Genomic DNA, 16,228 nt, shown 5'->3' with positions numbered 1-16,228 from the left:
CTAGTGGCACGTGAAAAGCACCTTTCAAGCGTTGGGCCTCATGGAGGCCAGGTGGCTGATGCCAGGTCATGTAACTAGCACCTGTGCCAGTGGCACGTAAAAGGTGCATTTCAAGCATTGGGTCTCTTGGAGGCAATGATTAATGACTGAGACCTTCAGCATTCAAGCGAAATCATTGTTGTGGTAGATACTGATGTTGTGCAAGTGGTACCTGTACCAGTGGCACGTAAAAGTGCCCTTTACACTCTTGGTTAGCATTAGGAAGGGCATCCAGCTGTAGAAACCATGTCAAATCAGACTGGAATCTGGTGCAGCCCCTCAACTTACCAGCCCTGATCAAACCATCCGACCCATACCAGCATGGATAACGGACGTTAAATGATGATGATGATGGTTGTGAATACTTAATACAGCTTCATGTTTTGTTTCATGGGTAAAGTCATCACCATCATTTGATGCCCGTTTTCCATGCTGGGTTGGATGGTTTGACTGTAGCTGACAAGCCAGAGAGCTGCATCAGGTTCTAGTTGTCTGTGCTGGCAGGGTTTCTACAGTTGGATGCCCTTCTTCTTAATGCCAACAACTTTACAGAGTGCTCCACTGGGTGCCCTTCACATGGCCCCAGCACAGGGGCTTTTTTATGTAGCAACTTACTTAACACTTTTTCTTTCAGGCTGAAATGACCTGCAGTTCGGACATTCAGCTGTCAAAACTCCAATGTCATCATGAACATCATTTAATGTTGGATTTCCATGCTGACATGGGTTGGACGTGAATTGAAGACACTGGTTCTTGTTTGATTACTGAAATTAAACCATACTTAAATCTAACATTATACAATTGTCCAAATTCCGAGAAAAAGTCTGTTAAGAAATTAAAATAAGCCAAAATAAATGATATGTTCTTTCTGTCAGTTTTCTTGGAACAAAGAAAACTAAGAATTTTCTAAAAAAATATATGAAAATTACCTCTTTTGTTTTTGCGAAAAGGTTATCACTGGCAGCTGAAATTTTCCTATTTTAGGTGATGCCTGGCATTTTGGAACAGGTTGTGAGTTGCCGTGATGCCATTGCCCAAGAATACATCATGGAGTGTATTATACAGGTAAGAATTCTTCATTTGATTACATTATTGCTGCACAGAAACAATTATTTGAAATCGGTTAATCACAGTGCGGAACATATTGATCAAAATATTATATCAAATCAAATATATTTCATCATCATTTAACGTCCATTGTCCATGCTGGCATGGGTTGGACAGTTTGACTAGGGCTGGTAAGCCGAGGGGCTGCATCAGACCCCAGTCTGATTTGGCATAGTTTCTATGGCTGGATGCCCTTCCTAGTTCCAGCAATTCCAAAAGTATAATGGGTGCTTTTACATGCCACTGGCACGGGTGCCAGTTGTATAACAAAATTCTCCAGAAGCCTGTCAAATTGGTTTACAAAAGCAGTGGGAGGGGGGGCTCTTTGATGTTGTTTCTGTAGAAAGAGACCTTTGTGAAACGTTACCTTTTTGTGACTCATCCTCCCCAATGTTTACATTGATATTTCCTGACAGATCCAAATGTCATCCATTATTTCTAAGTCATTGTTTCTGCATCCGTTTTAAGTTAAACTTCTTGGCCACTCTTCATTATTCATTCAAGTGTTTTTGTTCTGTAAATTACTATATTTAGTGATTCTTAACAGATCTGTAGACAGTTATTAAAACTGTTTTCTATCATCATCATCATCATCATCATCAGAACAATGAAAAGCAAAGTTGACATGAATGAGATTTGAGCTCAGAACATAAGTTTGTGAAGCAGAAACCACAAAAAAAGTTCTTTTCTGAGCCTAATGAATCTACCCTAACCACTGTCCTTAATTAAACTGGAATAAAATAAACTAATTAAGAGCTATGAATTTAACTGAATGATGACTGAATTTTATTTATTTAAAAGAATCTTTTACAAATTTTATTAAGATAACTGGGTAATGTTGTTAGTAGGATAGGTCGGGTGGAAGATGAGAGAAAACAAAAATAAAATAAAAAAGTTCAAATATATATTTTCTCTCGATTATGATGATCTTTCCCTCTTACCTATCCTACTAAAGGAATTACCCTGTTATCTTCTTAAAATCCAACCAAGTTGCCTGAGAAACACCAACACATTTTATAAATTAATCTTTATTTCTGTTGTCATTGTAGGTCTTCCCTGATGAATTCCATCTTCAGACTCTGAATGGTTTCTTGAGGGCCTGTGCTGAATTGCAACAATCTGTAAACATTAATAACATTATTATTGCTTTAATTGAAAGGTGAGTATTACAGTCTTAGCTAGAAATACCACTTTTAGTCTCATATTTTACTATATGTTTTTTTTTTTATGTTTATCATCACCATCATCATCATCATATATCCATTTTCCATTGCATGCATGGGTTGGATGGTTTGAGAGGAGCTGACCAACTGAAGGGCTGTTCAAGCTCCCATGTCTGTTTTGGCATAGTTTCTATAGCTGGATGCCCTTCCAGATGCCAACCACTTTACACAGTCGACTGGATGCTTTTACGCAGTACCAGCACAGGTACTTTTTATGTGGGACCAACACCCACAAGCCCACAAGTTTAGGGATGCTCAGCTGGAGACTATTGCAGGGGACGAGACTGTATGCAAGGGCAGCCATGTTTTTACTTAGCTTGACATATCTTTTCAAGCTTAGCAAACTGCCAGGTGTCTTGGTCCCTTGTCATCCCCTCTCTGTGTCCCAACATTTGTAAATCCTTTCTCACCATGTCTTCCTGGGTCTACATGTCCATACGTTCCCTTCCCAATTAGAGATTGGCATCTCTTGATGCAACTGTCTTCATTCAGACACATAACATGGCCATACCAGTGCAGTCCTCTCTCTTGCATGCTACATCTGATGCTACGTATACCCAATTTCTCTCTCAAACCACTTACACTCTGTCATATATGCACACTGGCATTACCCATCCAGTGATGCATACCAGCTTCATTTCTTTCAAGTCTTCTCATATCCTCAGTAGCCACAGCCCGTGTCTCACTGTCGTGTAGCATAGCTGTTCATACACAGGCATCGTACAGTCTGAGGAAGAAGCCCTTTGTTACTAACAGAAGTAGTAGTTCTCTGATCTTTGCCTAGCCTATTCTTATTCTAACACCTATGCTTTTGGAACAACCATCCCCACAACTGACTTGGGTCACCTAAGTGACGGAAACTGTCTACTGCTTCTGAGGATCTCACTTGACATATGAAGGAGTCTATTTTGTGTACATTCTTGGTGTTTAATGTACCTGCACATCTGCCACATGTAAAGACTACTTTCTCCATTAGTCACCCAGTAATGCTACTGCACCTCTTATGTGCCCATAGCTTGCACTGAGTACATCTTATGGAATTTCTCCTGACACCTTTTCTACATACCGAGCAGGGCCATCTCCCTGAAGGGATCTGTGATTTGTCTGTTTTCCTACTTATCAATACTTTGGTTTTTGCTAAATTAACTCTAAAGCCCTTTCATTCCAGATCTTGCTTCCATACTTGAAATTTCTTCTCTGTTTCTGGTAGTGATTCGTCATCATCATCATCATCATTTAACATCTGTTGTCCATGCTGGCATGGGTTGGACGGTTTGACTGGGCTGGCACTCTGGAAGGCTGTGCCAGGATCCAGTTTGATTTGGCATGGTTTTCTATGGTTGAATGCCCTCCCTAACGCCAACCATTCCGAGAGTGTAATCGATGCTTTTATGTGCCTCCGGCACGAGTGCCATTTGCATGACACTGGTATCTGCCATGACTGTGATTTTGCTTCACTTGATGGAGCTTCTTCTCAAGGACAACATAATGCCAACGGTCTTGGTCATTGTCTCTGTGAGGCCCAACACTCGAAAGGAACTCAGCCACTTTGCCTCCATGAGGCCCAGGTGCTTGGCCACTTTGCCCAATGCTCAAAAGGTACTCAGCTACTTCGCCTCTGTGAGGCCCAACATTCAAAGGTTGACTTTTTTTTATGTATCACCAGCATGGATGCACTTGGCTTGACGGGTCCTCTTAAGCAGAGCACATTGCCAAAGGTCTCGGTCACTAGTCATGCTTCACCATCTTGTGATTCATTAAATATAATTGAAACCACGTTAAATAATGGTTGCAGTCACACAATGGTGTTTGTGTTCAGTTCTCTGCCAAAACATGTATGAGCTGTTTGTTGTTCAACAGGTTGGAAATTATTCCATTCTTTGAAAGCCTTGGGGCTGGTATCAGGAGGAGTGTTTGATTGTAAGAAAAACTCTGCACCCCATGTGCTCTTGTCTGACCCTTGCAGAGTAGATGTTTAAACAGTGATGATAATCATGATGATGATGAGTGTGTGTGAATGCATATTAAGTAGCTTGTTTCCCAACCATCTGGTGTCGGGTTCAGTCCCACTGCATGGCACCTTGCACAAATGTCTTCTATTATACCTCCAGGCTGAGTAAAATCTTGAGAGGGGGGAGTTTGTCAAGCTGTTTGATTTAGTAATTGAGTCATTTTTATTTTGTTTTGGGTGGAGGTCACTCTTTTATTGAATTTTATAGGATGTGGTATAATAGTTGGGACAGGATGTGGTGTGGGTTTGATACCTCCTAGTCTGGTGAGCTCTTTGTGTTTTATGTTCAAAATTTATGCTTGTATCTCTAGTGAAGATGTCATCAGCATCATCATCATTTAACGTCCGCTTTCCATGCTAGCTACTAATATTGGTGTCTTTTATTCTGTAAGTGAGGATAATCTCCAACCCATCTTTCGAGTATTTAATTTGTCTCTTCTATTCTTTCTTGTTTTGGAAATTCTTAGCAATTATTAAATCTGTTTTCCAGATTGGCTCATTATGCTCAAAATGAGGAAAGTTCTGGAATCCCTTCTGATATTCCTTTGTTTGACATATTCACACAGCAAATTGCTTTAATTATTCAGGTAAGTCTTCGGCCTACAGCTATTCTCTCAGTATTTGTAGTTATTCGAATTCTTTAAAACATCTTCATCAACATTTAATGCCCATTTTTCATGCTGGTATGGGTTGGACAGCTTGACAGGAACTAGCAAGGACAAAAAGGCCACACCAGGTTCCGTAGTTTTTAACATGTTTATTAAATAATTACATTTTCTTAGTTTGCAATTTTTCGTGTTTATTTTTAAAAAATAGATGAAATCCTTAGAAACTAAGATAATAACAGATTCATTAATCCTGTGCTCAGGTACAGTACAACTCGTCAGAAAAGAGTAAAAGCGGGGGACAGAAAGCAGCCATAAGTGAAATAAGAGAGCAATGAAAGCCACAAGTACCTGCACAGGACACAGAATAAAACAGAAAGAGACAGAAAAGTGAACATTAAGAGAGTCATAAAGAGGAAAGAGTGCATAGGTGGTAGATCAGGGGTCGCACAGAAAGCATGGAATTTTCCAAGGATGCAGTATTCTGACAGCTTAGTCCAAAGTCAGGGTGGCTGCACTGTTTTATTTTATGTCTTATAAAAGATATGCTTACCTTCATACATTGGGCCTCACCGAGGCGATGACTACTGACCGAGACCTTTGGAAATGTGCTGTGCGTGAGAAGACCCGGCAAGCCAAGTAAGATCATTGCCAGTGCCCCTGGACTGGCTCTTGTGCGGGTGGCACATGAGATGCACCATTTTGAGCGTGGCCGTTGCCAGTACCGCCTGACTGGCTCCCGTAGGATTTTCGAGCGAGATCGTTGCCAGTGCCCCTGGACTGGCTTGTGCGGGTGGCACATAAAAGACACCATTTCGAGCGTGGCCATTTTCGTGCGGGTAACACGTAAAAGCACCCACTACACTCTCTGAGTGGTTGGCGTTAGGAAGGGCATCCAGCTGTAGAAACTCTGCCAAATTAGATTGGAGCCTGGTGTTGCCATCCGGTTTCACCAGTCCTCAGTCAAATTGTCCAACCCATGCTAGCATGGAAAGCGGACGTTATAAGATGATGATGATGATGAATTGAAAAAGGTGGTTAAAAGTTGTTGTTGGCAAGATGGTAGATAATCTTGTAGGATTTACCATGTCAATTACTAGACATCAAAAACTTTGTTGATGACCAGAGAAACAAACTGTTCAAGATATGGCGATTGATAGAGAGTATTTGTCTAGCTGAAGATCTCTCATCAGTTTCTAGGAAATAGATATTTTGGAAAGACGGGTGTTCCAGGTTGGAGATACAAACTGTGAGTTTGGACATACCATAGCCATACATAGCTTTATACAGATAATGAATTAGCAGCTAGCAAAGGTCTTAGATTTTTGAAATATGTTTTGTCCCACATAGATCACTGTTGACAATAATACTTAGGTCACATTCACCAGCAGACTTTGTAAAGTTTGTGTTGTGGAGGGAATTGGTAAATTCCAGGATTTTCCTACTAAAATATGTAGTGATGCATTTGTCTACAGTCAGCTTGAGTTGCCTGTCAGCAATCCATTTCTGCATTGTTTCCAGGTCAGTTTGCAGGAAAGATCTATAGCGTAGAGGACATGTTTTTGTTTTTTATCTCAAGGTACAGCTTAATGTTGTCTGCATATTTTAACATAATAACGTGCTTCGAGTTGGCTTCTATTTTGTTAATATATGCTACAAACAATAGGGAACCAAGAACAGATCCCTATGGGACATCGAATGTTGGCTCACAAGGTGCAGAATGTTGACCTAGTGCTGTGACTATCTCTTTGCAACCAAGAATGATGTACCATTTGTAAATGGCCATTTTCTGAATTAAGATGTTAGTTGAACAAGAATAATAGTTTATTAATATTTTTAGAAATTAGTTTTTCTTTTTTCTTTTTTTCCAGTGATAAAATCTTTGGTGAATAATTGTTTTTTTTTTTCATTACCTTCTGTTGTAAAATAACCTCAATATTAAATTGTCTCAGTCTATGGCTATGGATTATGACCTACTACACTGGGCACAATGTGATATGAAATATAGAGGCCTCATTTTCCTCTCTTGTCTTTATGAAGTGTGTGTGTGTGTGTGTGTATGCTTTAACCAAAAAATATGTCCAAAAAAGGTTAAAATGGAAACTGGTGTGTTTCATTATGTGATTTTCTTTCTTTTACCAGAACCGGCAAGACATGCCTCCTGAAGATATTGTTGCTCTGCAGGTAGCTTTGATTAACTTGGCGCTGAAGTGTTACCCTGACCGAGTGGATTATGTTGACAAAGTATTAGAAACGACTGTTGAAATATTCAATCGCCTTGAAATGGAACAGTAAGTAGGGAACAGGAAAATGGGGACTTGCATTTTTAGCATATATTTCTCTGTATAGAATGTTTAACCTTTTGGAAGACAGTTATTGAAATTGCATGCAAACACACACTCACGACAGGTTTAGTATGGTTTCCATCTACCAGATTCACTCACAACACTGGTCAGCCCAGGGCTACAATAGAAGACATTTGTCCAAGGTACTGTGCAGTGGGACTGATCCTAACATTACATAGTTGGGAAACAAGCTTCTTAATCACACACACACACACATACAAGTGTGTGTGTGTACCTCTCCATCATGCATACTATGAAGATGAGAGTAATTAATAATGTAGATATATTGATTGCAAATATATAATATGTGTGTGTGTGTGTGGCACCTAATAAATATATGTTTATATAGTTGTAGGCATGGATGTCTAGTTGAGAAGTTTGCTTCCCAACCACTACTCTAACTTCTCATCACCCAGCACAAAGCCACTCCTTCAGTACCCTCCCGCTTCCAGTTGAGGGATTTTTGTCTTCTGAGTTATGTGATGACCCCACTGGTGCTGGTGCCATGTAAAAAGCACCCAGTATATTCTGTAAAGTGGTTGGCATAGGGAAGGCCATGCCAAAGCAGACAGTGGAGCCTGGACAGTGGTCCTTACAACAATTGAAGCCCACAAAATAGAACAGCATTGCTGCTATGAGAACAAATCATCAGTTTTAGTAGTTTACATTTAAATCTCTGAAAGAAGCCCATTGTAAATATGTGTGTGTGTGTGTACCCTTGTCTTGACTTTATGTGATGGTTGTAAACGAGTGTCATTGTCATACAAGCAATGTTGTTTCCATTCATTCGTGGAAAACCTGTTTGGCCAGGGGAAATGTTACCTTGATTGGAAACAAGTGAGGATTACTGATGGAAGGGTATCCAGCCATATAGAATCTTCCTCAACAAGTTTTTTCTGATGCATGCAAACATGGAAAAGTGGACATTAAATAACAATGGTGGTGTGAGTGTGTATTGTATTGTGTATTGTAAAGATGAAGTTAAATGTGTATAAGTGTATGCGTTTTATAGACATATAATGTAAACGTGCATTCCAAGCTTGAAGCTGTGTGACACATTTTCATTTTATTAACTGCTTATCTTAGACATTTGTTTAATGTTTTCCAGACTGAAATATGGAACTGCTGTCTCCAAAGAATTAATGCATTTGTTAAAGATTCCTATTGATGTCTACCAAAATCTTCTGACTGTATTGGAACTGAAACATTTTGGGCCTCTCTTCAAATATTTTGATTATCACGGTCGCAAAACAATGAGTGCTTTCCTGATTAACAGTGCTCTTGAAAATGACACAAAGATCCTCACACCAGAACAGGTCACAATATATTCCCTTTTTTTGTTTGAAACCCCCCCCAAAAAATAGAATTATAATAGGCATCTTTGTGTGTGTGTGTGTGATAATTGTTTGCTGACATAAATTGATAATAAACTCATTATTTTCTTATTGGACCCTGATTTACCAACTTGTCATCTCTTGAAATAAAAATAACATATTTAAATATTCCATCTTAGAAGTGGAACTTGAAAAATTACATGAATTTTCTTCATTCTTCAAATACCGACTCATTACTAAGGCAGCTTTGAATGGATTTTCTTGACTAAGGCCAAAGAAGTAAGTAATGGACAGTTTACATCCATGCTTTCCCCCATAAACTGTGTAATTGAGATGAATTGGCTTAGAAGCAGGCAAAGGAGCCACCTCATGGCTTTATGATGCCGTTTGGTTTTTCCTCTGTTAATGTGTTGTAATTTTAAGCTAATTTTCCCTTAGATTTGCTCCTGATATGTCTCTGCTGCATAAACTCCAAATTGAAAGAAACTAAGGTTTAGTTGATAGGTTACTAATCAGAGAATGTTTAATAGCTTGTAGTAGTAGTAGCAGCAGCAAAGGCAGTGAATTGGCAAAATTGTGTTGGACGAGTTGCTTAGTGGCAATTCTTCCAGTTCATTACATTCAGATTCGACTGTAATTGACTTTGAAAGGCAATGAGCTGGTAGAACCAGTGGCACACCTGGCAAAATTCTTAGAGGCATTTTTTTTCTAACTTTTATGCTTTTCGTTCTTCTGGGGTCAATAAAGTAAAGTATCTGTTATGTACTGAAGTCAATGTAATCAACTTGCCTCCTCCTCCTCCTCCTCCTCCCAAAATTGCTGACCTCATGTGAAAATTATTCTCAAGGTTATTATTTTTGTTGTTGATGTTGTATTGGTACTTTAAGCCTATATCACTTAAACAATGAAGAATTCTTACCAATAATGGAGCATTCTTTCTGTTCTTCTTTTTGATAATCTGACATACATGTGCCATATTTCGTGTGCAGAGAATCCCTGAATGTAAATTTCTGGGGGGAAAAACAAAAATCAAGTGGTTATGGTTTGGAACTTGGCCATTCTTCTGGAAATATTTTGTTTGAAAGTGATTTAACCTCTCTTTTTTTTTTTTTTTTTTTTTTTCTTTTTCAGGTTGATGACATTTTAAACATTGTTTCCATCTTGATAAAAGACCAAAGTGATCAACCAGAAGAACCAGATGATCCTGAAGATTTTTCTGAAGAACAAGGATTGATGGGAAGATTCATACATCTAATGGTATCAGATGATCCAAACCAGCAATTCCATGTAAGATAGATTTTGATTTCAACTGTTGTATCTCATTGTTGACCAAATTGCTTCTCTTTTTGATCGTTTTGTAACGTTTTGCTATCACACAATTATATTTCTCTTTTTTTTTTTTTTCAGATTTTGAACACAGCTCGTAAACATTTCAGCAATGGTGGTAATGCTCGAATAAAGTTTACTTTACCTCCAATTGTCTTTGCTGCATACCGCCTGGCTTTCCTCTACCATTCTCTCCAGGAAGAGGTGAGTTATCAAAATGCTTCTTGTTGTCTCTTGTGTCTGCTGTTGTTGTATCTCTTGTTTATGAACTTGTGTCTCTTTATTCTCTCTTTCTTCAGGATGAACAGTGGCAAAAAAAATGTGGCCGTATATTTCAGTTCTGTCATCAGACCATTGGTGCTTTAATTAAGGCAGAACAAGCTGAGGTTCCATTAAGATTATTTTTGCAGGGCGCAATAGCTGCAGGAAAAATCCAGTATGAAAATTATGAATCTGTTGCTTATGAGTTCATGTCACAGGTAGGCATTAAAGCTTTTCTTTTTAATAACAATTTTCTTGAAATTCATTTTCGCCTGATTCAGAAGATTTCAAGTCTCCCTCATAAGTTTGGTTGTACGGCACCATAACACAATATACCATTATCTGTCATACATGTTCTGAATGACTGAGGAGAAGAATCGGTGAATATTAGCAGTGGAATTTTGCTGTAAATGTAATGTCTTTTTGTGAGATTCAACGGCCATTTTATTGTGGACAATGGTTTGAATTTCCATTATATTCCCTTGCTGTTTTGAGACTGGCTGAGCTGCAATTGTAACAAGTCAAGGAAACTCAGTTTATTTTTGAAATAAGATATGTTTTATCTATATTATGAAAACTTAGAAATGTTTCTGAAATCATTGTCACTTAGATTCAACCAATATTTCTCTCAAAAAATACATTGTTAATATTTACACTGAGAAATCTAGAGATTTCTTTTATTCGTTGTTGTTATGTGTTAAAAATATTGAGATTGCCTTCATTGAATTATATGGTAAATTTGTCAACCATTACAAACCTCTAATTTCATGGAATGTAATTAAGCATGAAATCATTTGAGTAGTCTTGATGCCAAATGTGAGACTATCTTGTATATTAAATGACAAACTATATTTATTTCTCTTATTTAAGAACTTGCTTGCACAATAACTGTTTTTCATGTTGGAAATAAGTTTCTTCGAAGACAATCTGGATAGTTTAAATGTTTTCTTTAATTCTCCTGATAAAATATGTTAAACCTATTGAAAAAAAAGATGAAACCACAATTTTTGCTGAAGATATAGTGAAGAGAGGAAAAGGTGTTTCTTAGAGAGTGAGATGGACATCTTGTTATTGGCATGTTTCTTTACTTGGCAAATGTTAACTAGGAATGATCCCTTATCTGGTGGTCAATGTGGAAACTAGGGATAGATGAGTGATTGATGTGAGTTGTACAAGCTATGTACAGGGATGCTACCAGTAAGGTGAGAGTTGGCAATGAGTACAGCGAAGAATTCAGGGTACAAGTAAGGGGTTCACTAAAGATCGGTGCTCAGCCCCCTCTTGTTCATCATAGTCCTCCATGCAATGGCAGAGGAATTTAAGACAGGCTGCCCCTGCGAGCTCCTCTATGCTGATGACCTTGCTCTTATTGCTGAATCACTACCAAAACTAGAGAAGTTCCAGGTATGGAAGCAAGGTCTAGAATCGAAGGGTCTTAGAGTTAAACGTAGCAAAAACCAAAATTTAGTAAGTAGGAAGGCAGACAAATGACAAATCCCTTCAGGTAGATGGCCCTGCTTGATCTGTAGAAAAGGCATAGGTAGAAACTCCATAAGATGCACTTGATGTAAGCTTTGGACACATAAAAGGTGCAGGCAAGATGCACAGGTACAATAAACTCTAAAAATGTGCAGGAAATAGACTCCATCAACTGCCAGGGGAACAAGCTAGAGGTATTAGCTTCTGTTATCTAGGTGATCAAGTTAGTAGTGGAGGTGGATGCCCCGAGAATAAGATTAGACTGGGCAAAGTTCAGAGAGCTCCTACTTCTGCTGGCAACAAAGGGCCTCTCTCTCAGAGTGAAAGGCAGGTTGTATGAGTCCTGTGTGCAAACAGCTATGCTACGTGTCAGTGAAACATGGGCTGTGACAGGCGAGGACTTGCATAGGCTTGAAAGAAATGAAGCCAGTATGCTTTGGGGGATGTGCAACATCAGTGTGCATGTTCGATAGAGTGTAAGCATCTTGAGAGAAAAGTTAGGCATAAGAGGCATCAGATGTGGTGTGCAAGAGAGACAATTGTGCTGGTATGGTCATGTGATGTGTATGGACAAAGACAGCTGTGTAAAAAAGTGCCAATATGTGGAGGGACCCTGTGGTAGATGTAGACTCAGGAAGACATAGGGCGAAGTGGTGAAGCATGATCTTCAAACTTTGGGCCTCACAGAGGCAATGACTAGTGATTGAGACCTTTGGTGATATGCTGTGCTTGAGAAGACCCATCAAGGCAAGTGAAATCATAGTCATGGTTGATGCTGGTGTCATGTAACTGGCACCTAAAGAGCACCTTTCGAGCGTTGGGCCTCACAGAGGTAAAGTGGCTGAGTTCCTTTCGAGAGTTGGGTCTCACAAGGACAATGACAAAGACCTTTGGTATTATGTCATCCTCGAGAAGAAGACCCATCAAGCCAAGCAAAATCGCAGTTGTGGCAGATACTGGTGTCACACAAAAGACACTTAAAAGCACCCTTTACACTCTCAGAATGGTTGGCATTAGGAAGGGCATCCAGCCATAGAAACCATGCCAAATCAGACTGGAGTTTGGTGCATGCTTCCAGCTTACCAGCCCTGGTCAAACCGTCCAACCCATGCCAGCATGGACAATCGATGTTAAATGATGATGATGAAATGGTGTTTTCTCATAGATGAGTAAATTTGGATAGTGATTTATGTCAGATTATTTTTAAAACAGATTAGATTAGCTTATAAGTTGTTGTCCATCAGTAAAGTCATCAAAACGTATGACCTAAGAATCAGCTGGCAAAGTTGCCTACTTTGTGATTCCATTCACGCCCTGCTGTCTGAATGTGAAATCTCTTCTAGAGTGTTCATCATCATCATCTCCATCAAACTACATTTGCCAGCATGGAAAACAAACATTATATGATGATGGTAAAGCATTACCCAACACTCACTCATTTCTTGTCTTCACTCCCCAAGTCTTCCCACCTTTCATGAGTAAACCTAACAGAGTTTTGATCCACTAATGTTGTTCTCTAGGAACAAAATACAATTAGAATCATTTCAAGAAAAACCAACCCACAATATACTACCTTGTCACTACTGACAAACAGCACACAAGCTAAGTTCTCATATTAGCTGAAAGATGTGAGGCCCCACATGGCAACTGCCTATGTTCAATAGTCTCTATCATGAAGGATGAGTTTCCACCTGACTGGGAAACCTAACCCTAATAACAGACACAATACGATGACCTGCATCAAAGCACTTCAAATGTATGCACACACACACACACACACACTTGCACAATTTTACATATGGCCAACATCAACACTGACAGCTGCATCCATGTGCACAATCACTTATTTCTTTAATTTGATGAGTCTCCCCCCCCCCATACACACATACTTCATCTTTTCCACATATCATAATTACAATAGTTTCGATTGTAATTATTAATTGTATATCACTCCTACCTCAACCCTCACAATAATTCCATCAGTGGTGTCTCTCTCTTGCATCCATTTTTCCTCCAACTGAAACCTCTTGCATATCTCCTCCTCCCAACTCCTTCACGACCATCTCTTCTCTGATGGACTAGTCCAAGACGGACTAGTCCAGCATTTTAATATCAAATTGATTTAATGATAAAGGCATGAACACATCTCTGTGAGATTCATTCAACAATTGCACATTTTCTTAACTCTTATTTTGACAGGCATTTTCTTTATATGAAGATGAAATCAGCGATAGTAAAGCACAGCTTGCTGCCATCACCTTGATTATTGGTACTTTAGAGCAGATGTCTTGCTTCAGTGAAGAGAATCATGAACCACTGCGTACACAATGTGCTCTCGCAGCATCTAAACTTCTGAAGAAACCTGACCAGTGCCGTGGTGTTGCTACTTGTTCCCATTTGTTTTGGTCTGGAAAGAAGAATAACCAGGAAGAGGTAAAAAACAAACAAAAAAGATCTTCTTTTGTCTCTTGTTTACACGTCTCGACACTGACTCTAGCATCTGGTTGCTGTACAATAAGAATCCCTAGCTTTTCTGACTTTGCCTGTGGAGGCTGTTAGCTTCAAAGTTTAAGCCCTCTTCAATTGTTATAGCTCTTGTACAAAGATAAGGGGCTATAGTACCCTTAACTTTTTCCAGATTTACTATCACTTAATGTTTGTGTTTCATGCTGGCATGGGTTGGATGGTTTCACAAGATCTGATGTATCCAAGGACTGCATCAACCTCCAGTGTTTACTTTGCTTTCTACAACTGGATACCCTTCCTAATATGCCAACCACTTTTGACAGCTTGGACTGGGTGTTGTTTTCATGCCCCCCTGGTTTAAATGCTTTATATGAACATTTGTTGATTGTAGATGTGATTGAGTAAAGCTGAATAAAAGGGTCGAGGTATGAAGGGTTGACACACCAATATATTTATTTATGAGGATTTGTTGTTTATCCTCCAATCAACCTCAACTAACCAGACTTATAATCAAAGGTGTTCTGAGTGTAACCATCTTGTCTTTTTCTCAGGAGTAGTGCATCTAGGACTACATTATCAAATTTGTCCTTCCATTTTCAAGCATGTAGAGTGTAATTTGAGTTAGCTTTGGCTGTTATTTCTGATAAGTCAACCAAATGAAGGCTTCTTCCTTGACTTGTTGTCACGAGTTGTGTGTGTGTGTGTGTGTGTGTGTGTGTGTGTTATAGAGATCTATATTTTTGGGCATATAACTAGCAGGCAGTCACAAGGATGATGATAAAAACAAAAACAGTGGCAGGTGTCACCTCGAAGCAATGATGCGATACAAGATCTGAATAGGATAACATGAGTGAAAGTATGACTCATTACAAAACTTAGAAGTGAGAAAAACAATAAAAGAAGTAGTATAAAAACAAAAATGAATTCATTTTCAGTAGTAAAATATCTTTCTGTCATTCTACTTTCCACTTGAATGGCTGCAATATATGGACGACATAGTTGACTTGTTAAAATACTGGAGATCTTAACATCCAGTTTCTACAGATGCTTTGTGAGTGATAAAAGGATCCCAGATTTGAAGAGAAGATCAGCATCATTGGATTTGATGGACAATCATCAGCTTTTAGGGAAAGTAATTAAAATAATTAGAAAAGAATGAAGTCTAAGAGTATGACAAAACTAAAATTTATTTGGTGAAATATGACTAATGAGACACCAATTAATTGTTTACTAATGTAAACGTCAGAAATATTATGTACAAAATCATCATCATCATCATTTAACGTCTGCTTTCCATGCTCGCATGGGTTGGACGATTTGACTGAGGACTGGCAAGCCAGTAGGCTACACCAGGCTCCAATCTGATCTGGCAGAGTTTCTACAGCTGGATGCCCTTCCTAATGCCAACCACTCCAAGAGTATAGTGGGTGCTTTTTACGTACCACCGGCACGAGGTCAGTCCAGCGGCACTGGCAATGGCCTTGCTCGAATGTTTTGTTCACGTGCCACCAGCACAAGTGCCAGTAAGGCGACGCTGGTAACAATCGCGCTCAAATGGTGTTTTTTACGTGCCACCAGCACAGAAGCCAGACAGCTGCTCTGGCAATGATCCCGCTCCCCCACTGTGGATGTTCTGTTAGAACAAACTATAACCATGAAAGAAAATCTCACTTTGGCTTTTGGTGCAAAATGCACTCTTCTTACTTCTCACTATTAATACTGTCTCTCTCTCACAAATATATGTCTGTAAATATCATCATCATCATCATCCAGTGTTTTAAATCTGGGTTTTGTCCCCATTAACAGGGGTGGCCAGATCTACCTCAATGCCATAGCAACCACCCTCTCGCCATCTTGCCCGGTTTTGGGCATCCCCCTTTTTCAAACCAACCCTCCCAATCTCCTCCTCCACCTTTTCCTCACCTTCGTGCTCCATTTACCTCAAATGCAGTCACCCTCCTAAGAACATCCTCCTCATCTCTCCTCAACACATGCCCATACCACCTCACTCCATTCGCCCTTGCCGACCATT

The 16,228-nt window shown here is 39.3% G+C and overlaps 1 protein-coding gene across 2 annotated transcripts in view; it reads left to right on the top strand.

Moving 5' to 3' along the window:
* Window positions 1-16,228, top strand: part of LOC106874199 (vacuolar protein sorting-associated protein 35) — a 37,467-nt gene that overhangs the window by 15,427 nt on the left and 5,812 nt on the right. For both annotated transcript variants that reach the window (XM_014921855.2, XM_014921853.2), the window contains exons 8-16: window positions 1,024-1,104; window positions 2,196-2,305; window positions 4,871-4,967; window positions 7,128-7,276; window positions 8,439-8,646; window positions 9,796-9,951; window positions 10,072-10,194; window positions 10,290-10,469; window positions 13,930-14,163. In XM_014921855.2, coding sequence (XP_014777341.1) covers window positions 1,024-1,104; window positions 2,196-2,305; window positions 4,871-4,967; window positions 7,128-7,276; window positions 8,439-8,646; window positions 9,796-9,951; window positions 10,072-10,194; window positions 10,290-10,469; window positions 13,930-14,163 — 1,338 coding nt within the window. The remainder of the gene's footprint in view (window positions 1-1,023; window positions 1,105-2,195; window positions 2,306-4,870; window positions 4,968-7,127; window positions 7,277-8,438; window positions 8,647-9,795; window positions 9,952-10,071; window positions 10,195-10,289; window positions 10,470-13,929; window positions 14,164-16,228) is intronic.

The sequence above is a fragment of the Octopus bimaculoides genome, chromosome 1 (assembly GCF_001194135.2).
Source record: "Octopus bimaculoides isolate UCB-OBI-ISO-001 chromosome 1, ASM119413v2, whole genome shotgun sequence".
Lineage (NCBI taxonomy): Eukaryota > Metazoa > Mollusca > Cephalopoda > Octopoda > Octopodidae > Octopus > Octopus bimaculoides.
This window is presented reverse-complemented; position numbering and strand designations above follow the sequence as displayed.